Raw genomic sequence first — 26,043 nt, 5'->3', positions numbered from 1 at the left:
CATCGGATCTTCCAGGAGTTTGCAGCTCTCACGTGTGTGCGTGGCATTCAAACAACATTAAAGGAGCTCAGGGCAAGAGGATTTAAAATTCCCAGAAAGAAGCCCTGGGAGGTCGTTACTTATTTTTATCTCAGTTAGGAAGAAGCTAGCGGCCCTGTTAACGAATGGAGCGACCGGAGGACCCTTCTAAGGGGTTTTAATGATGACAGACTAGTGATCGTGCTATGTCAGGTTTGAAAGGCAGTTCGGGAGGGCCGCTTAGTCTCTCCACACCTCGTTCCACCGTTCAGAGAAAACTGGGCGGCGGGAAAACACGGGGCAGGCGCGCGAGGAGGGAAAGCAAACGTCCTGACTCTGGTCATTAGAAATCAACTGACGACAGGAAGGAAGCGTATTAACCTCTCTGCACCCCCCCGCCCTTTTCCCCGGGGGAGAAGCGGCTCCTCCTCCTCTCGGTCGGGCGACCCTGATGTAAAATGCGAGCAGCCGCCTGCTTTACGCACCCTGCTCTTCTCTCGCAGCCCAGGAAGAGGCGAGAGGGAGGGCGCAGCCCAAAGCTGAGTAGAGCAAGTCTGTCAACTCGGCGCGCGCGCCCTGGGCGAGACGACCTGGACCCCGCGACCCTCGCGCCAGCCGGGCACGTCGTGAGCCGCGTTCACCTGCCCGTCTATCGAGTTTGCACTCTGCACCCCAACCCCTAGCCTGGTCCCCCAGCCTCAGAGCACCCCGAGTCCCTCTGCCTCGCACAGGTGGCGCAAGCGCCCCTGCCCTCTAGCACCCCCTGCCGGGGAGAGGGACGGCTGCGGCGGCCGCGGAGGAACCGAGCGCAGGGCAGGGAGAGGGCTCCGGTGCCGGGAAGAAGCCGGGAGCAAGCCGGGAGCGTCCCTGATGGTGCCGCCGCCTCCGAGCCGGGGAGGAGCGGCGAGGGAGCAGCTGGCCAAGAGCCTGGGTCCGCTGCTGCTGCTCCTGGCTCTGGGACACACGTGGAGCTACCGCGAGGAGCCCGAGAACAGTGACAGGTAAGCTCTGGCAGCCCCTGCTTGGTGCACGCCCGGCTCTCGGGATGCAGGCGATGTCCCCCCACCTCCGCAGCGATCCGCGCACCCTCGCTCCGTCAGTAATCGGCCGGGCGCTCAACTGTCCCGGGCGACACTAAATTCTTTCCCTCGGTGACAGCCTCCGCGCCCTCAGCCTGGGCTTCCCCCATGCGTGATGCCCCTGCCCCGCGCGGGTTCCTGCTGCTCTCCTGTGATCCGCTTCTTCAGCTCCTGTTCCCCCTGGGCTGGGTTCGCTCGGCCGGACCGTCGCCTGGCCCGCCCCTGACCCCGGAGTTCGCTGGGGGTCCGCGCTCGGGGCTCAGTGCCCGCTCCGCGCGCCGGGACACGGCTCCTCCAGCGCGCACCGACCTGCGCTCCCACGCGGAAAACCGACGACTTCGCCTCTCTTTTTCGTAGAGAAGTCTGCTCAGAAAACAAAATCACCACGACCAAATACCCGTGTCTGAAGGCTTCGGGCGAACTCACCACGTGTTTCAGGTGAGCTTCGGGCTCTGCCGAGTCACCACTGTGCGCCTTGGGTGGTGGGAGGGCGGCGCTGCAAAGGAGGGGTTTGGAGGTGCGCTGAGGGTGCTGGGACGCGCTGGGACGTGCTGGGACGCGCTGGGACCCGTAGTGCAAACCTTCCTGTGTGATTTCTGGGCCAGGGCAGCCACGGGCACCCTAGACTCTGCACCTAGAATCTGTGTTCTAGGATCTCGAGGCTGTTTACTGTCCTTTAGAATACTTGCGTGGAGGGAATGAAGGGGAAGAGATTGAAAGTTTATAAGGAAAGTGGGTTGAACTGTGGGTCTAAACAGTAAGGCAAAGACGAACGGCTGCTTTTGCGTTTTGTTTTGAAAACACAACGCCAAGTAAATCTTTGGCCCTCGGCTATCCCGTGACCTTCTACAGGGACAGGGTGTAAAGCTGTTCCAGCCTCTGTGGGCAAAGGGATGGGGGGAGGGCTGCGGGCCGTTGATATGGGTGTGTTGAGTGAAAATAAAAAGTCAAGATTGTTGAGCCACAAAGAGAGGGAGAGCCTTTCCGAAAACATGGCCCACACTTCACGGAGGTACTTGCTGAAGCTAAGCTTGGAGAGAGCTAGGGAACCTGTAGTTGGAAAATGCTCCCCAGGTGGTTTTACTCTCAGAAAAGTAGGGAGGCACTGTTTGCTGCTCGCAGCTGTTGGGAGGTGAGGGTTGATGTGTTTTTCACCATTGAAGTCTTGGCTTCTGTTCCGTGCTCTCACTGGATGGAGGAGGCATGCACCCCTAAGCGTTTATTAGTTCCCTGCTTTTTAAAGGGGCTGTGGGAAGGTCCTGGGATCCCACACTCACGCCGGAATCTGCCTCTGTCTTTGGGAACCACTCAGTGTTTGTGGTGCCAAGATAAGCAAGGGATAGTACTAGGTAATGCTGCAACCCCCAGGAGTGGACTTGAAAAGGAAGTTTTGCTATTTATGATGTTATAGTGGATAAATCAACCAGTGTTTTCAGCTGCAAGAAACATGATGGCATGTGCTCAAAAAGCTCAGGTGTAAGTGGTTTCGGGGCTACTCAGTTTAGCAGTACAGAGACACCATCACTTGCAGCTTTACCCTGCTTTGCAGTCTGTCCTTGGCGATGGAATGATGACGATCTTTTAGGTGAACTAACAGGTCACTCCTTGGGAAGAGCTGCCTTTTCTGGGATGTGATGGTGGGCACCAAACAATATGCGCGGGTGAGAGAAGGAGGAGGGAGGTGCGTTGAGTTGGCAGGGACAGACTGGAAGAGGTTACCTGGGTGAGCAAGGTCACCCAGCTAGTGTGGTGACCTGATGGTGCTGGCATCAGAGCTGCTTGCCTGGGCCCGGCCCCGTGTGTCATCCTCATGACCACAGTGTTTCTTTGGACGCGTTGTTTCCCCATCTCCACCCTACAAAGCCTCTAGCTTAGTGTGGACAGTGTCCCTGAAATGGTTTGCTCATTCGTTCTGTCCCTGAAGGCCGGACTGCACGTAAATCAGCAGCAGTTACGGAATGCATGTCCAATGTCCAGGAACCAGGGGTGCCTGCTGTGTACGCTAAGCTGACTTCCTTTGTTACGCTGTTACTGTGGTGTTTTCCCCCCTAGATTTTTCAAACAGGGTTTCTTCCATACTTAGACTCTCAAAGACAAAAGACACGAGCAGTGTCTTGATGGATTTTCATTAAGAGGAATGGCAGAGGATATTTCTGGTTGGAGAAAATGGTCCCTGTGAATATTGAAAGTTATTTGGGTTTAAGTTACTTCCTTTATGGGAATCGAGAGCTCTGTGCGTATTCCATTGTTTTTATGCTACTTCCATAACTTAGTAATTTTTTTCTTTGCATTCTCATTCCTTCATTTTCCATTTAGGTTTTTTCCCCCCAAAATTGAGTTATAAGTGACAGTAAGTACCCAGGTCTAAACTCCATGGTTAGGTATGTATGCATCCATGCAGCCTCCACTCTGGGTCAACGTGGAACATTTCTAATACTCTAGAAGCCTCTCTCGTGTGGTTCAGTGAGTACACCCCACCAAAAGTTAGTAACCACTTAAAGACAAAGTTGGTTGGCAGTTGCCCCCCATCTTGTTTGTGACCCCTAAGCAGGGAAAAGTACTGGGTGTGCCTTGGTTTGTGAACTCTGGTTGTCCTGGAAGTTAGACTGTAGATGTATTGCTAGTTAGACTGTGGTCTGGAAACCAGCCACATGGGCATCATCTGGAACCTGATTGGAGTCCCGGACCTTTTGCAGGTAATGAGACGTGCATTAAAGCTGGGGGGAGCTTCTGCTCTAGGAACTGGGGCCCTCAGCCCGGGTCATGGTGCAAACCCATTTAGGTGGGCCCTCGGAGGCAGAGGCCTCTGCAGACGGACGAGCAGTTAGCCCTTCCTCCACACTCACCTTAAACCAGGCTGAGAACGGGCCTACTGGGAAACGGACTCTCCAACTCTTAGGTGACCCCTGATTAAGCTGCCAGTACTATGTATTCAGCTCTGTTCTATGTACTGTACCTATGTTGTCTCTAACCCTCAAAGCCATACTGCAGCATTTGCATTTTTGGTTTTACAGAGAAGGGAACCCCAACCCAGATTAAGTAAACTTGCCCAGGGTCCCAATGTTAATACATATGAGAGCCAAGATTAATTCAAGGCCAGGTTTGTCCGACTTCAAAGTCTGGGCCCTTTGCTCATCCCAGAGGTGTCCACAGATGGGGCTCAACTTTCCAGATCCTGGGATCTAAGTAAGGAAGAAGGCTATCGATTCAGATGATTATACATTCAAAAGACAGTTTAAGAGACAACTTCCAAACGCCACCATAATCATAGTGGTTTTTCTGAACTACTCTTGCCCTTGAGATCTGTCTTAAACAACTGACTTTATAGTATCATGTTATATACAAAATTGGCTCATACATGTATGGCTTTCCTCCTCTGTAGGATTTTCTCTTAATCAGTCTGTTTCAAGAGACCTCTCTATCCAATGTGCATGGTGCCAATACCCCAACTTTAATAAACACATTAAATGAGTGGCCATGACAGCCAGACAGGAGCCCACGTTTTCTTAGCGTTATAAGCTGACATAGGACATTATCGTCTGCAGTTAAGATTTCAACAGCGATGTGTGATTTATCTGAATTTATTATAGCCAAACCAAGCATGTAAACTTATCATGATATTACTCCTTTTGTGGCTATTAAAGCTTTTCCTACAAGCTGATTTTCCTTTCCCCATCCCCCAGACCATACAGTTTGAATGAAAGCTTTGTGTTTACTTTCCTTTATTGGGTCTCATATCAATAAAAATGAGATGATAAAAGCTGTTTAAAAATAGGAAAAAGGAATTACATATGTTGTGTGGAGGAAATGTCAATAAAATCCAGTTTTTACTAAGTGAGTCTATGTCTAATAAACATCCTAGTTAACTTTTTTGACCTGTGAAGGATTTATTGAACATCTACTATGAGCTTCAAACAGTCCTAGAAAATGAGCCACAGTCCCTGGTCTTGGTTTACAGTCTTGATTTTTAAACCAAAGTCTTGGAAACTGTAACCAACACACAATGGTATGTGATTGCATTCAAAGTCATATAGTGTATACTATACTATCAATGATGGAGACAAGATTCAAGCAGCTAGGAACGATTTTGTGGGTAAGAGAAGACAACATTGTTTTTTAACACGGCTCTTTAACATAGAACGTGTTCAGGGTTTGTCTAAGTCGCATTAGCTACGATGGTCAGCGTTGCGGTTCATGGACCTGCAGGTGGAAGCTCCCAGCTGCCCCACAGCTGTGTTTGCCCAGGCAGTGCTGTCTCACCAGGTGCTGCTCTTGCTCAGGGCCATGTTTCCAGGGGAAGTAATGACACAGAGATGCAAAACCTCTTTTTCTTCAAGATCGTACAACAGTGTTGCCAAATCCTCTTAAAACTTGGAAGTTAATGTGACATTTCTGCAAATGTGTTTACTGGAAACTTGGAAAACAAGGTGACTTAGAATAGTGTCACCAGCTTGAGAGCAGCGGACTCTAGCCTACGCTGTGGGAAAGACTGGAGAATGCCCTACTGGCAGGTCGCGGAGTTCCTACGGAGGGCTTTAATAATGCCAAATGCGCACAGTAAGAGAAACTCCGCCAGAGGTTGAATTCCAGCTCTACTACATGTGTTGTGACCTACACCAGTTTCTTAATCTCTGTGCTTTCATTTCCTCCTTTGTAAAGTGAAGATCACATTAGTACTAGATCTCTAAGGTTGCTTTGAGGGTAAATGAGTTAATATGCGTAGGAAGTGCTCAACGACCATTACATGTGCTGATCACTACTGTGTCTCCCTATGTCTGTCATGGCGAGTATGCCTGGTATGTGCTCCGTGGTCACTTGGTGACTTTCATTTGTGAGTTTGGGACTTTACAGTAGACATTTTGAAAGTGCACGTTCAGGCCACAGCCAGAAACACTGAGGGTGTTTATGTACCAGTCACCCACAAGTAGTTTCTTGATGCCTTTCCAAATAAAGGGTAACCCCAATTGGGAAAACTACAAAGAACACACCTTTGCTTCCTGCCTTCTACCTGACTGCTCAAGGTGTCCTACACGTGTGACCATAAGATCAGGTAGAGTCATCATTACCCATTTCAGAGGATCTTAGAGGTTGACTCCTTGCCTAGGGTCATGAAGGGAGTCTTCCTGGCAGAGAGGGCTAGAAATCATATCCTTAGGTCCTCAGCCCCGTTCTGGTCTCTCTTCCTTCCGCTGCCTCCCTATCTTGTGCTCCACATAGCTTAGGACCAGCACCAAGGGTAGCTCTGAGTAACTGTTGGTCTGCTTTAGGGCACGTGGTGCCCCTTTCAGAAAGCATTTGTATCTTAACTGACTATAGACTAATGTTAGGGAGGGCATGGTAAGGAAGAGTGTGAAGAGGATAGTGGGGGGTGGGAGGAGGCGACTTTGCAGAACTGCCTACATCCCAGGCACGTTGGAGGCAGCCTCCCTTTCTCTGTGCTTGCCCTGTCTCCCATTGGGTAGTCAGCCCGCTGAGAGCCTGAATCTTCTGCCCCTTCATCCACGACTGTATCCCCACAAGTTAGTCCCATGCCTGGACAGTCCCGCACGCACGTTGTCCAAGGACCAAGGAAATGAATATGTGAACATTACAGGCAAATAATGAGATTTGACTTCAGTCTCTTAGGCCTTACCAGAACTGTTGCTATTCAAGTACACCTCCTTTTCTAGCTGAGGGATAGGAAGGCTGCTTTAGAAGTCGGGCGGCCTGCACCTCCGTGAGACGCGGCCATGGTTTGCACTGGTTCCCAGTGGGACCCGCTGAACTTGAACTGCCGATGGGGCACAGCGCTGATTCCGGCAGCTCTGGCTAACTCCGTGAGCTCGCTATTTAAATAACACCTGAAGAGGACATGGGCACTCCTTGCATGACAACGGGCCTGCAGACGCTGGCTTTGACAGGGAGGATGAGAGCTTTAAAGGGGATCCTGCTTCCTCCCACACCCTCTTACTTTTTAAGCTGAACAGGTGTCAGGAGGGAAGGCAGAGCACATTGGCCAAGGTGAGCCTCTGTATCACTTTCCACTCACACTCAGAGATACAACACAAAGTGTTAGGAAATAGCCAACCATTGAACTCGCCACAAAAGTCTGTACTTTCCCTGGTGTGTCCTTTGAGACCAGGTCCGTTGCTCCTCTCATTGTCCCCAAAGCAGCTGATGCCTGACTTCCTACGTTAGCTTCATTTCATCTTTTCTAAGGGAAGCTGGGGTGGGTGCACCCAGAAAAAGCAAATGCGCTCTTTCTTTGTTCTAGAAGACACTATCTTCTCAGGAGAAAGCTTGCATTTCAATCAGTAGTTTCCGTGTCAGTGCGCTCAGCTTCCGAAACCACCAGCCAGCTGCTCAGCAGGACCCTCACTTTTGTGTGTCAGAGGGCTTGCCTGCTGTGGGGGGAGGGGGCATTGCAGAATATTGGGAGAACAAAGGTCTCCATTCTTGGTTCAGTTTATCGCTTTTGTTGGGGAGGGTGAAATAATAAACAGCTATAACATCGGCAGGTGCTCTTTTGCCAAGTTCGTCCTTTTCCACAAAGCCGTTTACCAATTTTAAAGTTTTACCAACAATTTTCATTTACTTTCTCAACAAATACTTGGGAGCTCACTATGTAAGCCAAGCACAGTTTCTATGCACTTGAATACATCTGTGAGTAGAGCAGATAAAAACAAAGCAAACCTTTGTTATTATGGAATTTATGGACTTTAATTCAATTTATCTTTCTGTAAAGGAATTTTGAACCAAAAGTGACCTTTGGTACATTTTAAAGAAAGTTGTTCTGGGGACACACCTGATTAATGTCACACTTGGGGGGGTTGGAGCGTGAAACGTCCTGGGGCCCAGCTATGTCCTTCCAGCCAAGGAAACCCCACAGGTCCAAACAGACACGAGAACCCAAGGGATGGTGGGAACCGAAGACTTTTTTCCGCAGAGATGCTAGCAACAAACCATTGTGCGCTACAAGTGTCTTCTAAGTGTTATTGGGATGTGGATGCATTACTGAGAAGTGGAGAATTCTCTGGACATATGCCCTGACAGGTGGACAGTAGCATCAGAATTGGCCCACTTAATGACAAATACCTTGGCCAGTTGACCTTGTATTTTACAACAGTAACTTTAAACAGAGTGCATGCCCCTCCAGCATTCCCTAATTCTCCTAACAATCCCTTAGAGATGTTTGGTCATAAATGTATTGGGACCTTCTAAACAACTTCTGTATCCATCCTGAAACAGGGGGTGGAGAGATGTCATGGTGTCCACAAGATCATCCCCATCAAGCAAAATAGTGCTTTCTCTTCTTTCCAGCTTCAAGGTGTGGTCCATGCAAGTCAATGACAGGGGGGCGAAAGCTCGGCTGGGTGTACATGTCGCCTCCCTGTTCAGGGTGGGAGAACATGAACGCGACCGTCTTTCCATGGCCTTTATGATCGCAGACACTTGAACCACATCCGTTCTCTGCCCCCATGTACATTCTCAGCCTTTCCCTCTTGGCCACTCCTGTGGGTGCTTTCTGTTTCTCCCTGCCGGGGTGAAGCCCCACATCTCCAGCCGTGTGGGAATGGCAGGCAGGGACTGGTGTCAGTCTGAACTGGTAGGCCCTCTATACGCAGATCTGGCCCTGGGAGTTTGGCGAGAGAGCGGGAACTGGTAATGTTTTTATACAACCCACCTATGAATGCTGTTTACATTTTTAAAGGGTTGTAAAAGGAAAGTCTATGCAACAGAAACCTTATTTGGCCCCCAAAGCCTCAGATATTTATTGTCTGGCCCTTTGCCAACTTCTAAAGAGCCATCTGAACACACAGACCAGGAGTGGGTTTCTTCATCCCTACGTTACCTCGTCCACAGTTCTGAGGCCTCAAAGACATGACTTTGGGGCCATTTAGTCAGCCTCATCTTTCAGTCCTTTGCCTTCATGTTGCCTCATTTTATTGTGTGTGGCTCTCCTGGCCTGAGTGAGCATCTTTGACTGTGACTTGGCTTGACTCTCCAGAAATCAACTGTAGTTATTGTTGAGCTGGAACTTTTTTGAACCATCCACCCTAAATGATACTGTAAATGAACATAACTTGTCAGGATAGTAAGAAGCAGGACTTTATTGCAGGTAGTTAAGTACTAACTCAGTGCTGCTTTTCTACACCCCCAAGACAAGCCTCCTATGCCCGTTGAGCAGTCCTTGGATTGTCTTGGCTGACCCCGCCACCCTTCCGAATTTCGTCCTTCTTGAACTTGCTCATTGATCAGCACATGCTTTGATGACTCAAAGCCACCTCTCCACAAACTTCATGTTAGTTTTGAATTTCTGCAGGGGAAAACGTCACATTCAAAAATCAAATGAAAAGATATGTTTTATTTGAGGAAAATCTAGAAAGTCATTCTCAATGAAGGTATTCTAAATCAGAGTTGCAACTTTACATTTTTCCTTACGTGACTAAAAAGGTTTATACCATTACACAGTTGCACTGTGTACAATACAGGGTGGGGCAAAATAGGATTACAGTTGGTGAGTATGTGAAAGTTTATTCTTGTATTATTAATAATTGTGTTTTCCATATGAACAACTAACTATAAACCTACTTTTGTCCCATCTTGTTGTATATCAGTAATTAAACTTTTGAATTGAAACTCTTGACTGCCTTTTCACAATGCCAATTTATTTTTTAGTGTTTTAAAAAAATTGTATTGAATTTATTAGGGTGACATTGGTTAATAAAATTATACAGGTTTTAAGTATACAATTCTACAGTACATCGTCTGTATATTGTATCATGTGTTCATCACATCATGGCAACTCTTTCCTTCCATGAGAGATCCAGGAGAGCCCCAAACAGCGAAACCTTCTGACGCACAGACTGGAAAGAAGTGAAGAGGAGAAGGGAAGAGAACTGTTTAAAAGAAATATTCTGAGGGGAAAGAGGCACAGTCTGCTAATGGTAGTTTGGAGAAGGGAAAAGAAAAATATTGGAATGTACCACTTGACATACTAGGAAGATTAAGGTATTGTGGGAGTACAGCAAAGAGGAAAAATATGGTTTTAAAAATTTGATAAGGAAGAGCGCATCCTATGGATATGAAGTTGGGCCAAAAAAATGTTTGTCATGTGGGAGCTTCTAACCTTGTTAACAGCCATTTTTATTGATTCCGCTGAATGGAGCTTAAAGGGAAGGCAGACTAAGCTTATAAAGATTGACGGGCTTACAAAGCCAAGTTTTAACCCCTTGCGTGCATATGTTCAGTGCTATTCTCAGAGTTGAGGACATCTAAATGCCTATGCAGACACATGCCACAGTTTTGCCTCCAACTGACCCCTGCCTGTGCTTTCACTTAGCATTGCCCTTGATAATGCATCTGTGCTTGAAATTTTCCTGTAGAGAAATGGCTCACAATTTTTTGTGGTGAAAAATTGCGTGGCTGGGTGGAGGTTTCCTTTCTAGGAACCTACCAGGACCACAAAGATTGTTCATTGGAGGAAAGATCATTCCAAAAAAGTGCACTGGAATCTAATTCTGGCAGGCCCTGAAAGATTGGAAGAACCTAGAATGAAACATCAATGGGATCTTTGAGAAAGCTTGCAGGATATTTTTAATTCTGTGAAAATTGATTTTAATATTAACTTACATATGTTAGTTTTCTGGAGATCACTCTTGCATGTTCTGGCCTAACTGGGAGGATATAATGAAAGACACATTTTATATACTAACCCCATACTTAGTGGAGTTGGGCGGAGGTCACTTAATCAGGCAAGAGTTGCTATCTGGAGCACAGCGGGAAAAGGATGGGGACCAAGGGAGGGAGCACTGAACACCAAAGCTGATGTCACAAAGAAAATACTGGAAAGTAGGTATCACAAAAAGCTTTCAGTAGCCAAAAACAGATAAATGTCATGTATCATGTCGTTGACAAGTCCCCTTGTTGCCCTATGTGAGCAGACTGACCCAGCAGAAACCACTCTCGCTTTGCCCAAGTTCTCACTCAGGGTCCCTGAGCAGGGACGTGGCTGAGCGCGGGTTCTAAGCCAGACAGCCTGACTCCAGAGCCTGTATTCTCCTTAACCACTGGGCTCTTCCAAAAGGCCTGACAGTCGTGGTCATCTCGCCAGCCACAGGTTTAAAGGAGGCATTTAGAGGCGGGACGAAGGGCTACTGGAAACAGAGGCCCGGCCCACTGGTAATGACTGGGGAAGACGCAAGTCCAATGAGTTACCAAATGAGGCACAAGACCCCTCCCAGCGCTTCCGTATTAGTTTGCTCAGGCTGTCTAAGTGAACTTCCGTAGACTTGGGGGGCTTAACCAACAGAAACTTATTTTCTCACAGTTCTCGAGGCTCGAAGTCTGAGATCAAGGTGTTCACAGGATGCATCCCTTGTAAGACCTTTCTCCATGGCTTGTAGATGGCTGTCGTCTTCCTGTGTCCTGACATGGTCTCCTCTTTGTCCTCGTCTGCATCCTAATTTCTGCCTTTATGAGGGTACCATGTGGTTGGGGTTTACTGCATTAGGGCCCACTCTAACGATCTCATTGTAACTCAGTGACCCCTTTAAAGACCCTGTCTCTAAATACACTCACATTCTGAAGTACTGGAGTTAGGACTTCCGCATATGAATTTGGGGAGGACAGTTCAGCCCATAACATACCTCCCTAAAAAAAAACCTAGCACACACTGGGGCCATGTAATAAAGGGGACATTTGTCATACACACTATAGTCCCCATGGTACTGCTGTCCACCATGGTGCTCCTGAGCCAGCCAATGAAATGAAAGTACCTTCTGCAATCCCAGTGAAGAAGGGAAAGGGTTAAATTGTATCTAAAAATGCATAAACCATATGTTCCTGCTGCTGACTTCCGTGGAGCCCCGCTCTCCAGGATGGGGCCTGATGGTGGCTGGTGTGACCCATTCTAACCCCTTCCGGCAAGGGGGTCCAACCTACAGCCCAGGATGGCTGTGAATGAGGCCCAACACAAAATCATAATTTTACTTAAAACATTATGAAAATTTTTTATGTGATTGCATGTTGCAATGTATTTAATGTGAGGCGCAGAGACACCCAAAGGTCGGACACCCCTGCCTTACAGGGAGACGTCACACTAGCGTTGCCGATGCTTGGGCTCTACTCCAGGTCTACTGAACGAGAACCTGCTTTTCCACAAGGTTCCGGGCCGGTACCCATGCATTGTCCTGCTGACCATCGCTACATCCTTCCAGGGCTCGCTCACTCTCACTTGGCTGCTCTCTGCTCCCTACTTGTAAAGGTGAAGGCAGTGATTCACAGCCTGGACTGCACAGTGGAATCACCTGACGAGCTTAAAAAAGAAAAAAAGCCCAGTGTTCAGGCAGACCACACCAGGCACACCAGAAACTCTGGCGGTAGGTGCTGGGCACCAGGGATTTTCAGAGCTCCTTGCACGATTCCCATATGCAGCAAAGGTGAAAGCCAGGCAGCAGAAAGGGGTGCGCAGCCTGGCTCTCTTTTTGTGGCTACTAAGCCTGTGTCCTACTTTGTGTTTGACAACTGCTCCAGGTCCATGCTCCTCGACGGGGAAGTACACAGCTAAAGCCTGCACTGCTTGGCATTGGGAGCCTGGTGTCTCCTATCCCTTGTCTGCTATTTCCAGTCTTTTTCTGCTGGAATCTCCTTTCTGCTCTGGGGGAGGCAGGGAGGAGGGAGGGCCCATCAGGGGAGCGATGGAGGTGGATCCCACAGGGTAGAGAGTTCCAAGTTCCGGAAGCGGATCAGGTCCAAGTCCCATGGTGCAAATCCCGCCACTTTTCATTTCCTATTGCTGGCTCTCAGCTTGGTGTCTCTAGCTACTTAGTGACCTTAAGTGCGTTTAAAAAAAAATATTTTTGCTTTGTTGCTGCACTGCATGAACCTTCTCCCAAGATATAAACATGGCTCAGCATATTATAAATGAAAGCTTCTCAGTGTCAAGCTGTGTTTTTCTTTCCTTGCAAGCATCAAACACAAACACATTTTTTCCCACATAGTGTGATAGAAAACCTATGTGCTGGCCCAAGAGCCTCTTCTCATCTGGTTTTGTTTCTCTTCAACTCTTGAGTCCTCCCCTGTGCTAACTGAAAGACCTTTTCAGCCCCTAGCAAATGCAAGGCTTTTTATAGGTTTGCATTAACTTTATGCAACAAGAGACAATGCTCTCTGCGGTTTGACTGTATAGTTATCATCCCAACCCTATACTTACCATATGGCGTTAAACCAGGCGGTCCCAAACATATGTCTAAAGTAGTAGATAGTTATAAACATAGAACTGCACCTTCTCAGTGTAATAACAGCAATTAGGCTGATTAAAATCACAGAAATAGAAATTACTGTAATCGAGAAAATAAAGGAACTGTAATTGCATTTTGAGGATAGATGTGCCCCTAAGGTTCTTAGTGAGGGATTTTTTTGAATTGGAGGCTGGCAAGGTGTGAAATGGTTCATAAGTGACCTCGGAGTTTGATCGCATAATGAGCTTGACACCCTATCAGAGAGGAAATCATAGGAATGGATAGTTAAAATCTTAAGTGAAGACATGAAAGAATCCCAACAACTTTTTTTAAAGGTTTTTGTGTATTTTTAGAGAGGGGGAGGGAGAAAGGGAGAGGAACATCGATCGGTTGCCGCAGGATTGAACCCAAACCCCAGCATGTGCTTTGACCGGGAATTGAACCAGCAGCCTTTCAGTTTGTGGGATGACACTCAACCCACTGAGGCACACCCATCAGCGCAAGGTCCCAACAGTTTAATCGACACCTCTGCCACCACCACTATCTTGATCAAGTCCTTTTCCAGAGAGCCCTAGTGTTTAGGAAGAACATTTTCAAATTGAGGCATACACAAAAATTGTCATCTGTGAAGGGACCGTGGAGGTCAATGACAGTGGGCAATCAAGGCTGGAGACACCTGGCCCTGGAGGCTCTGGCAGTCCAGCCACCACCCTGCCATCCTAGGGCAGGAGGGGTGGAGTTCTTGGCATGTCTGGGGCTATTTCTGGGCAGTCGGGGCTGGGGGTGGTGTGTGCCCCCGTGGGAAGCTCCAGTGTAGACCCCCCCCCTTCACTCTCCAGCTCTGCTCAGCTGCATCACCAGGTCCTGGCTCTTCAGTGAGTCCTTCCTTGGCTGTTTAAGACACAACTTGCACGTCCGTTCTTTAAAACATGACTCGTATCATCTTAGGACGTATATTTACCCGTTCGCTTAGCCACAGCTTGGCTCTGCTGGGTTGTCCTGACATTGGTATGTGCTGTCTGTGTACCTTTGACGTGATACAGCTTTTGTTTTGTGAAGCCTGGGGTTCTGCTGGGGCCATCTTTAACTCCCTACATCCCGGACAGATGAGGGGTTTCACCCACTCTTCCTAGGACTGTGCAACTGAGGTGCTTGACTCCTGAAGGAAATTGCCATCATGTTTGGTGGGGGTGGGGAGGGTGCTTTTTTTTTCCCTTTTAGAGAGTTTATAAAGGGGGGATTTATGCTTTGCAGTTCCTGCAGGGAAAGGGGCACATGAGGAAATCCTCCCTTTTTAAAACTTGACTTTGTTTGATGATAATGATAGCAATACTTGCTCTTTGCATGGTTTACATCTAGCAACATATGTATGGCTTAGAACTGCAGGTCCTCCCAAATCTCAAGTCTCCCAGGATCCTCCCAAGTACTCCTTCCCCTGACCTCTCCATACCTGTACTAACAGACATACTTGTAGTTATTGCTCACAAAAATGGGATTATGCTGTAGTTGCCGTTTACTCATAACAATGGGTGAGGAACACTTATTCATCATTACAGAGAGCGCTAATTCATTTTTACAGTGTGGTATTCTTTTACAGCATGGCATTTCATTGTATGGATGCGTCAGAATTCATCTCTGCACTGGAGAGCCCTTCATAAGGCAATTAGCAGATGCTAAGGGGGGCCCTCCCTGATGCTGAGGGTTCATGTTTCCAACTTCAGATGCAGATTTCAAATATATCAAGTTTTAACTCAATGAATCAGAAAAAGAAAATGATCTAGTGTCACCAGATGCCACATGGTGGGCGGGTCTGGAAGCTTCGAGATCTGGCCTGTAGGCTACAGCCCTGATGGCGCCCTCCTAGAACGTGCGGCTATGGGTGCCTATACCCCCGTGGCTCTCTGGGTGGGGACGGGGGCCCCCTGATGGAGTTCCTTCTACATCTGGTAATTGGAGCAGAGCGAACGGAAGCGGGTTTAGTTTACAGCCCAGGGGGCTTGTTTGACAGCAGGAAGACCATTTTGACTGAGAAGATACTGTGGGACATTTGGAAACTTATCTCTCGGATCTGCCTTAAAACCAGGATGGCCATCCGCGCTGTCAGCTGCATCTCTTCAGGGCCTTTGGTAGTTTTTCTTACCCCAGTTATTTACTTAAAGAGGAAAGGAAATGTCTTTTTCCTCTCCAGATACATACTTTTGAAAGCCAGCTCCTGCCTTGGCTGCAAGCACACACTGGGTGAGTATAGGAGCTGTCATTTTATTCTGCAACAGTGTTAGAGATGCCCCGCCCCTACCGCTCACTTTGCTTTCTGCTGCTGTGTTTCAGGGCGGACTTCTCACAGAACAGGGCCGTGAGGGTGAGGGGTCCGTGTCCTCGCTTAGAGAGGGCCTGTACTCCCATGGCGACCTGTCCCCCTTTCTAGAAAGGAGAAACTATTTGGGAAGACTGATGCAAAGAAAGTGGGAGGGAAAGGTGACATCAGATGAGAAGGCTTTCTTACAAAATTTCATCTCTTTTATCCTAACAGCCTTAGCATTTGTGTCTTGTACTTACAAAAAAAGAAAAATGTATTACGAACTGATGTCTCAACATGTCTGTATCCTTTTGAATTGATCCAAGGGCCTCCTTCTCACGTAAGACTTCATGCACCGCAGCTCCGCTGCCCTGGCCCCATCTTGCTGTCCTGGCTCTGGGGCCGAATTTGGCTCTTTAGAAACACTAAGGAAGATGCTGAAATGAGGTAGTCAGCTACATAACTGACAACAGCCTCCCCTCCTCCTCTGCCAATAGCCCACATAAAAGGATGAGGCTTCTCTTGCGTTGTCCAGATAATTATTATATATATATTTTTTACATCCTTTCCCATGCTTCAGCAGTCTTCATTTAACAGAATGGTGGCCCTGTTGAGTTTTGCATTGAGTCCACAGGCTCCTTGTTAGTTTGAAGCCAATTCTTTAACGGTCTCTGTCTGCATGCTGGCCTCCCTTGTCCATATGTCAACCTGTGTTCCCGTTGAAAGAGCTCTAACGAGGTTGGGGTTACAATGTGACGGTTGAAAGTGAATCTTTGCACAGCCTTCCTTTGTTTTTCAATGGATTTTAATTGCATCATAAATTAATCATCAGAGAAAACAATGTACAAATTAACACTTTTTTTTTTTTTGAAGATGAAGAAAAGCTGGCCATGTTTTCTGAATACTTATTTTGTATCCTGCAATTTACTGAATTCATTATCAGTTCTAGCAGTTTTTTGGTTGGATCTTTGGGGTTACCTGCAAATAATGACAGGTTTACTCCTTCCTTTCCAATTTGGATGCCTTTTATTTCTTGTTTGATTGGTGTGGCTAGAACTTCCAGTACTATGTTGAATAAGAGAGGCAAAAGCAGCCACTCCTATCTTGTTCCCAATCATAAGGGAAATGCATGTACTTTTTGCTCATTGAGTATAATGTTGGCTGTTGGTTTATCACATATGGTCTTTATTATGTTGAGGTATGCTCCCTCTATGCCCACTTTGCTGAGAGGTTTTTGGGTTTTTTTTAATCACAAATGGGTGCTGGATTTTATCAAAAACTTTTTCTGCATCTATTGATATGATCATGTGATTTTTATCTTTCACTTTGTTTATGTGGCATATCACATTTATTGATTTGTGGGTATTATACCAAACTTGCATCCCCAGAATGAATCCCACTTGATCATAGTGTATGATCTTTTTAATGTATTTCTGGATGCAGTGGGCTAATATTTTGTTGAGGATTTTAGCATCTATGTTCATTAGAGATATTGGCCTATAATTTTCACTCTTTGTAGTGTCTTTATCTGGTTTGGAATTAGAATAATGCTTGCCTCATAAAACGAGCTTGGGAGTCATCCCTCCTCTTTAGTTTTCTGTAATGGTTTGAGAAAGCTAGGTGTTAGTCCTTTGAAAGTTTGGTAAAGTTCACCTGTGAAGCCATCTGGTCTAAGGCTTTTGTTTTGGGGGTTTTCTTTTTAAATTAATACTTCAATTTCATTAATTGTAATTGGTCTATTCAGATTTTCTGATTCTCCTTGACTCAGTTTTGGAAGGTTGTATGTTTCTAGGAATTTATCCATTTTGTTTTTAATATCCTGATGTCTCCTCGTCTTGTGCATTTTCATTATCTTACACATTTAGAGTAAAATCCATTGTATGATTTACTCTGCATTTTTAGTTACCATCTTATACTTTAGTTTTAAATATTATCTAGAGGCAAATAGCCATAGTTATTGGTTGGTAAGATGAACAGCAGCCCCTCTGCCCCTCCTAGCCCCTCCTATCCCACCATAGCAACTGCCTTCCAATTTTTAAGGTTATTCTTTTGGTTTTTAATTTCTATAGCTCTGAGTAACTCGTTTATAGTACAATTTAGTTTTTAAACATGTTTGGCATTGCCCTTTGACTCCCTTCCGCAGGAGAGGAGAACTCGGCTGTCATCAGCCACGGTCCCCACGCTCCCTGTCTGCCGGTGCAGCATCGTCCCAGCGTGGTTACGGTGTCAGGCGGACTCACCTTTGTTGTCTGCATTACGACTGTAGAAGTGCTGTTGACATCTAAACGCTGCTAAACATGGAGTGCTTTCCCTTTCTCCTGTATTTTACCTTCCCTCTGGTTCATAATTATTTTAAGTGTTTTTTCCTTTTAAAAAAATACGGAGAGAATCATGAATCCAACTTCCCAAGTCACTCTCAATGCTATAAAGTGCCTTTCAGTGTGAACTTACTGGGTGTCCTGTCATTCCAACCTTCTTGAAGAAATCCCTCCCGGAACCGTGAGGCCCACCCTGATCTGGCCTCGTTCCTGCCGTGGCCTCGGGAGCTCCCTTCCTGTTGGCCCAGGGACCCTTGGTCTCTCTCTGGTGTCAGATTCCCTTTTCCTGTATTCCCTATTTCTCCCTGTCTTGGCTCACTCCACTGCTCTGGTCAAGTGTATGGCCTAGTGCTTTCTTGAAAAAGGGTCTTGGGAGGGATATATTTGAGCTTCAGAAATTTCCATATTCAGTTGCCTACTTGATCTTCACTTAGATATAACCCATCCAAATGGAGGTCATAATTGCTCCTCCACTCCACAACTTAATCATAATCATAAGGACATTTATGATTTTGTGTTTGTTGGGCCACATTCATAGCCATCCTGGGCTACGGGTTGGACGGCCCTGAATCCAGAAGAAATTCTCGATTATCCCCATTCACATCCCCTCCACAACTAACCTTTCATCAACTGTATCCATATGTAGGCTCTCCACTGCCACCATCCTGGTCAGGCTACTGTCACCTGCAGCCTGGGCTCTTGCAACCGTTCTCATTGTTTCTTGTTCAGTCTGTTAAATCTGTAGCAGGGTGTGGAATCCGGGACCTTAACACGGATTACGTCCAACCTGGGCTTAAAATTCTTCGGTGGCCTCTCATTGCCCCAAAATCGAATCTATGCTCCTTACCTTGGCCTGGGAGGCCCTGAGTCACCTGGCCCCCCCGGCCCCCCTCACTGCGCATTGTCCTTCCTCAGCTTAGTTCAGTTTCATCATTTCTTTAAGTGACACTTTTTCATGTCTTAAGTCATTGCCGATTCTGTCCCCTCTGCCTGGATGCCTTCTCTGTTTAAAAACAAAACCAAAACAACCCTGATCTCAGCCCTCAATCCTTCAGAATTTACAGTGCCACCTCTTCAGCGAGCTGTCCCCCAAACTCCATACCCTAAGTATATTCCCTTGTCCCTGATGTTGTCCATTTTAGGTCCTTGTATTATTTTGTTACAGAACTTAACACAATTTGTAACATATTGTGTGTCTTTTCCTGACTAGATAAAAGGGCAGGGGCCAGGCCTGTCTTATTTATTTTGGGGGCCCCTGTAACACAGTGTCTGGTCCATTTTCTGTGTAGAATAAACATTAGTGAGAGGGTGAATGAGTCCACATGGTTACTGTGTAGTAAGATCATTCTCTGAACCATGTTTGTTATTTGTGGATTTGAATTCACACTTGAATCAATTCCAGGTCTATAAGGCTGTTTACAATACACTAAGTATGAGAAGGTAGCACAGATTAAAAAGGCCGCCCCCCCCCAAAAAAAAAACCCCACAAAACAAAACTGGAGACTTAAGGAAGGGAGCCGGGACTGAGGGAGAAGACTATATGCCATAAAGACACACAGACTTGCACGGGCGGGTTGTTAGACTCTGAGCTCCGTAACAGCCAGGGAGAAAAGACTTTGAATGGGTCCATATGGTAAAACCTGAGCAATGCCCAGGACAACGACAGCTGTTCTTCAGACCAAAGAGAGATGTCACCCAAGGGTCATGGTAAAAAGCACAATACATAATGTGATAACAATCATCCCTCTGATGGGCATGCTAAGTTTCCCATGGTAATGGCTTCAAGTATAGACAGCTGCTGCCCTGCCAAGTGCAGTGTAGTTAAGGTCTATTGATGGGGCTCCGTAGGATGCTGTCTAGGTGCTCCACGCTGTACACCGTTGCTGCAGCTTTGGTGTCTGGCACGGGCTGCTTCAGATTACCCATGTGGGCGGGGGCGGGTGGGGAACACATTTCGGCTTTTGTTATTTGTGACTTCCTCTTCCTTGACCTACGCTGCTGACCTGTAGCATTGCATTAGTGCTTATTTGCTCCTGCTAAACAGCTTAGAGAGCCTGCTCCTTTTCTGACAGGCGTCTCTGTCCTTTCCTGCAGCCCAGCCCTGGGTCGGGTGCACACTTCCTCTAGTAGCATCTACTACCTTCTCCCAGGCCGTGTTCTGAGAGTGTCTGTACCTTCTCTGTCATATTTGATACGTCTCTCTTCTCTGAATGGACCAACTCCTGAACGCTGTGCGGCCATTCCTTTAACTCAGTAGTGTTGATATATCATTAAGTTCAGTTACTGGCGTTCTAAAAGAGAAAGGAGATGCGAGACCAAGGAAGTCATTTTCCTTGGCTTTGCAGGAAAAGTAAGTCTTTTCACATGGGAGCTGTCCATACACCATGAGACAGCTCAGAGCAAAACTGTATTGAGGGAAGAAGCCTTCCTGAGGGTTCCATAATCTTGTGGGGGAGGGAGGCAGGTGAAGTTGCAGTAGATTTTAGTTATTATTGCTTAGTTTTCCCCATAAATAGCTCAAAATGAAATTAGCCCTTAAATAAAGTAATGATTATTCTAGATGACAAACAGAACTAACATATTTGATTTAGCACTCTGGGTAGTATACAATGCAGAAAAATTTCCTGCAGGATCAGCTTTATTACCACAAATTGGCTCTAACGCCACAGGTTAATTAGAGAACAGTTTCCATCACAGCCTGTCACGGTCGGCAATGAAGTCTTCCTCCCTAGGGACCAGACCACTCCTTGCAACAAAAGTTGTTGATGACACTTGGTTTGGGCAGCTCACTGATGGGCTTTGGGGTCTTCCATCAACATTCTTATATTCCAAGCTGCAATGGATTTTACTTCAAGGGTTTTATTAACCCTCATGTTTTAATTTTGTGCTTTATGAAAAGCCATAGGCAATAAAGATAATGTGTACAAGAGAGTACAAGTGGCAATCTTGGTGGAGAGAGACAAAGGAACAAGCTGGATGTGATTAAATGCTAGATTTGCTCAGGGATGTTTGAGTTTTATAGCTATAAAGCATTATTATTTATTAAATTCCTGTAGAAAATAACTTTTATTGTAACTCTGAAACTTCTGAGACCCTAAACCCCACCTTTTCCCTATAGGAGCAGTTATTTTTATAACACAGTTGTTGAGTACACAAGATTTTGTAGAAATGCAAGTAACGTATAAAACACCAGAAGAGGTTGTGTTTGTTAAATTTTTCTGGACAGTGCCAAATATACACTTAATAACGTACTAATTTCAGTGGTGTTCATAAATATTTTATTCATATTTTAATGGTAATAATTGTAAGTAATATGTATTAAACACTTAAACCATATCCCAGGTGCTGTATTGAACAATATAGATGCTTTTCTCAAATATTCTTGGCAATTTTAGGAGTAACAAACTCTCCTTATTCCTCATTTTACAGATGAAATAGATTAAGGTTTAAGCTTGGCCAGCAACTTTCTCAAATTCACATAGCTCATAAGTGGAAGAGCCTAGGTGAAGCAGTGCTTTCGATTTTGATAGTTTATTCTTTATTCACTTCTTACAGAATTTTGTTCTGTGATCAGTCATCTATTGTAGCAGAACAACCCCCAGTCTTAGTGGCCTAAAACAATGACTGTATTGCCCATGGTCACGTGGGTTTTCAATTTGGGCAGGCGGCACGGGGATGGGTGGGGCCTGCTCCATGTGGTGTTGGCTGGGGAGACCCAGCAAGAGCTGGAGGAACCAAGATGGGCCTCGTCCCTGCATGGGGCCCTGGCGCTGGCTGCCAGCTGGAGTGCCTCGCTGTCCTCCACGTGACCTTTCTCCACTTGCACCCCCAGCATTCAGTGATCTAGACGGGGCTTCCTTCATGGTGGTATAAGCATCCCAAGAACACAGAGATGGAAGCAGTCAAAGGTAGAAGCTTTGAAGCCTTAAATTACTGATAACCAGAACTAGCACAGGTCACTTTCTCTGTATACTATTGACCAAAGCAAGGGACAGGGCCGGCCCAGATTCAAGGTGGCCTGTGCAGAGGAAGGCGGGGATTGGTGGAGGTCATGACTGCCGACAAGTATCACTGTACATCTCTCAACACCAGCCTGTGAACCACAGTCCTTCTTGACATTGCTTATCTCTTGAACTTTAATCTTATGTGGCTGCTTTGATTCTCTCTACAGCCACTCCAACAATTTCTTTGCTATATCTTATATTCCCTTTTAATTTTCATACAAAACAGCAGTTTGGGGCCCTTGGCCCCAAGCTCTAGTCCGATTATGCCAGCATTAATGCACTTACTATTCTACACAAACACAGTCCCCATGCCCACAGCTAACTGCCTTGTTACTTTCTTCTGTTCTTTTGAATGTTCATTTCACTCTTCTCTTGCTTGAACTCATGATCCATTATCTCCAAACCAGCATCCTGCCAGCCTTGTCTTATTGCCAGTAGGACTCATTAAACCTTCTATCTCTGAATGAGCATTTATCCCTTTCTTAGCTTCCCTCCTGCCTTTCCTCTATCTAATCCAACCCATAATAAGAGCCTTTGAACATGCCTTTTCCTCCTCCCTCCACCGCTCATCTTCAGGCTTGTATCACCTCATCCCTCACTTAACACAGTGTTCAAAGTGACGGGCCTCCCTGCCTTATCTCCCCCACTCCACTCTCTCCTTCCCGAAGCCTCTGGTCTTTGCAAATGTTCTTAATGAAGCCTACATTTCCCTCCTCAAGGACCCTCCCCTCCCACCAGCCATTTCTCACTGCTGGGCTCTTGAATTGCTTTCCTAGTGTTAGGACCTGTCAGCAGCTACTGCCTGCCTCCCTTGACTCAGCGATAGTTAGGTGAGCACTCTGCCATATTCAACTGCTGTCTGCAGAGTCTGCTCAAGGCCAATCTGTGCCATAGATTTGACTGCCAAAGTCCTGGATTTAGGCTTTTTTCCAGTTGAGGTGGGATCATGGAGTGCCCAGCAGTTAGCAGAATGCTTTGCTGAGGAAGAGACAGGCAGCCCTAGTCTGAAGTAGTGGCCCCACAGAGGCAGTTCCACAGTAGGAGTCATAGAGGACATAGGCCAATTTTAGGAGTGGTAGAGGGCATGCGCCATTCCACTGGTGTGCGCACGCATGCATGACAATGAGGCAAGTCTTAATAATGAAAGAGGCTGGTAACATCTCCCCTAGGGTCATTTTTTTCTATCCTCAGCCCACACTTCCTCACCTCAGACATGTGTTGATATTTCACTTTCTTATTCCTTCCCCCACTTTGGGGAGGAAAGAATCTGTTACCACTTATGGACCAAAAATTGCAATGGACTGAACGTTTGCATCCCCTTAAAATTCATGTTGAAACCTAATCCCCAATGCGATGGTATTTGGAGGTAGGGCCTTTAGGAGGTGACTTATCAATGCAATTTGTGCCCTTAAGAGTCTGGGGAGCTCTCTCTCAACCCTTCTGCTATGTGAGGACAGAGCAAGAGGACAGTCACCTGTGAACCAGGAAGCAGGCTCTCGCCAGACACTGAATCTGCCAAGACCTTGACCTTGGAGTTCGCAGTCTCCAGAACTCTGAGAAGTAAATTTTCCCGTATTTAAGTTACCCAGTCTGTGATATTCTGTTATAGCAGCCCAAATGAACTAAGACAGAAATAATTCCTAAGAAAGTATCCATTTCTTTAGTTGTAGGATTTAAAAAAAATAAGTTGAGGAGCATCTGTATGGTGGGCTTAGGTCTCTCTAACTCACTATAAGTTGAAAATGCATTTAGTATTTCTAATCTACCAAACATCATGGCTTAGCCTAGCCTACCTTAAACAGGCTCAGAACACCTCCCTTAGCCCACAGTGGGGCAAAGTCATCTAACACAAAGCCTGTTTTATAGAAAATGTTAAATATCACATGTAATTTATTACATGTACTACTTTACACCATTGTAAAGTTGAAAAATTGTTAAGTATAACCACTGTAAGTTGGGGACTGTCTGGACGGTAATTATAATCAAAAACATAATAGTTTTGTCTCTTGCCCTTTAACAAAGCCTCCTCTCATGCCCATGCTACTTTTTCCTGCTGCTGGCTCCACAGATGTGGTGCGGGAGCTAAAACAGAAGCACACGTTGGGGATGGAGAAGTGAGAAGAAGGGTCCCTCATCACATGAGCTTGTGCTTATGCACATCATATGGGGGAGAGAAGTAAATGCTTGTCTTACTTCCATCACTGTTACTTGAGTTTGTAGCAGCCAACTGGATATTCAAACTCCTGCAGCATCTGTAATGACAATGATCATGCCACCATTTGTTGAGAGTGTGTTCTATGGGACACACAGTGTGGGTGCATTTTACACAATAACCCCATCAGGTTGGTGACGTATCAGCTCAGGTACTTCTCATTGTCTCGTGCTGACTCCCATGTCCATCTGGAAGTTTGTGGAAGGACTTGAGGGAAGCCAAAGCGATGCCCAGGCTGGTCCTTCCGGGCCCATTGTGATGTCTGGGGCATTGTGGGTCTTCCACTCTCTAAGACTTTGGCCACATGAATCTTGGCCACTGTTATAACTTTTATGCTAATAACAAACCCTGTCCCTGTGGCAGTTCCACATACTTATTGAGTGATCACTAGTGCTGGCTCATGCCGCCTGGCTGTAGTCTCACACACAATGTCATTTGCTCCCGGCTTTCACAAAAATAGAGGGAACTTTCATGGCAGGCCATTAAAACATTTGTGCTTTTGCTCTCTAAAAAAAACTACAGCCTCCCCGAGGCTAGTCTGCTTCGTTCACTCCCCCTTTCTCTGGCGTCACCCCCAGAGCGTTTGCTGCAGTGTGTTGCGCATTATGTGTCCTTCACGTGCAGGCGAACTTGATGGATTAACTCCAGCCCCTACAGTGTTCCTGCCCAGTTAAAGCCACGTTCCTCAGCTGACGGTAATTGCCACAGAGCAAACAGATGTTTACTAGAGCCAGCTGCCCTGTCTCCTGGTGAGCAATATGCTTTTCAGTGGGAAACACTTAGCTAGGAAGAGCTTGGCCGGAAGGAACCCGGACCTACAAACATCGCTGCTCTTGAGTGTCACGCTCCTTGACATCCAGAGGTTAGCTTTTATTTTGCCTTCAGGAGAAAAATCACATACTTTCTGTTGTTTACACAAAGTATTCAATATTTTCCATGAGAGTGAGGTGTTTGGCATTGGGTCTGTAAAATATGAGCACAGCCAGGTAAATGGGCGGTGAAAATGAATTGGTATATCCTTACTTTTTGAATCATTTTCACATTAGATTGCTTCATCTGTAAGCTTGAAAACCATTATCCACCACTTATTTAGAATGATATTTAAAAACTCTTGCAGATTCCTTCCTCTCCCATTTTGCCTGGCATTTTAGTTACTATAAACCACTGAGATAGGGCCTTTAATGCTAATAAACTGAGCAGAAGTCAGTGAAATTGGGCTTAAAATTCTGAGATAAGGAACATACTCTGGAGCTAGTAAGATACAACTGTGGGCTCATGACCAGAGGTCTTCGCCTGTGTCCTCATGAGTGAGCCCCTGTCTTGCGGGGCACAGCACCCTGGTCAGCAGGGACACAGGCTGAGCCGTCTGGGTTTTCGGAGGGTTGCATGAACCCTGTAAGGAGAGTGCCTGCTGCTGCGCAGCGCTGTTTTGGGCTTTGTGTGGTCATTCCTACACAGGAACCACGAGAAGGACGTTGTAGCAGAATCTTATTTGAGGTGAGGGCTGACTTGTGCTACTGAACTTGCCCAAGTACATGCAGTCCCCAGGAGAGGAAGCCAGTGGGAGGCAGGTATTGAAGAATGCAGACCCTATTCCTCTTGTTTATTGTCAGTCTTTTTCACTTCACTTCAGCCTTGATTCACCCTTAAATGCGGGTGTTTTCCAGATCACCAGAGAGCCAGTAGTTCTTAAAGAGGAGCAGGTACTCAATGGTAGCAACCGACTTTGAACGCTGGGGGTGGAGGTGGGTAGAGGGTTTATCTTGAAGCTGTGTCTGCACAGTGTGTTCATTCTTTTCACTTAGAGTTGCATGTTTATTGGGTGTGTCTCAGAGCGGGTGGGTTAATGCTCAGGGTTCTGACAGTTGGCCTCTTCTCCTCCATCTGTGTTCCCC

The 26,043-nt window shown here is 46.4% G+C and overlaps 1 protein-coding gene across 1 annotated transcript in view; it reads left to right on the top strand.

Moving 5' to 3' along the window:
- The first annotated feature begins 856 nt into the window (after positions 1-856).
- Positions 857-26,043, top strand: part of CCBE1 (collagen and calcium binding EGF domains 1) — a 177,966-nt gene continuing 152,779 nt past the window's right edge. The window contains exons 1-2 of the mRNA XM_054583751.1: positions 857-1,019; positions 1,455-1,535. Of these exons, the coding sequence (XP_054439726.1) occupies positions 889-1,019; positions 1,455-1,535 (212 nt within the window). The 5' untranslated portion in view covers positions 857-888. The remainder of the gene's footprint in view (positions 1,020-1,454; positions 1,536-26,043) is intronic.

The sequence above is a fragment of the Pteronotus mesoamericanus genome, unplaced genomic scaffold (assembly GCF_021234165.1).
Source record: "Pteronotus mesoamericanus isolate MK-2021 breed Mesoamerican mustached bat unplaced genomic scaffold, CSHL_Meso_final contig_74, whole genome shotgun sequence".
Classification (NCBI taxonomy): domain Eukaryota; kingdom Metazoa; phylum Chordata; class Mammalia; order Chiroptera; family Mormoopidae; genus Pteronotus; species Pteronotus mesoamericanus.
This window is presented reverse-complemented; position numbering and strand designations above follow the sequence as displayed.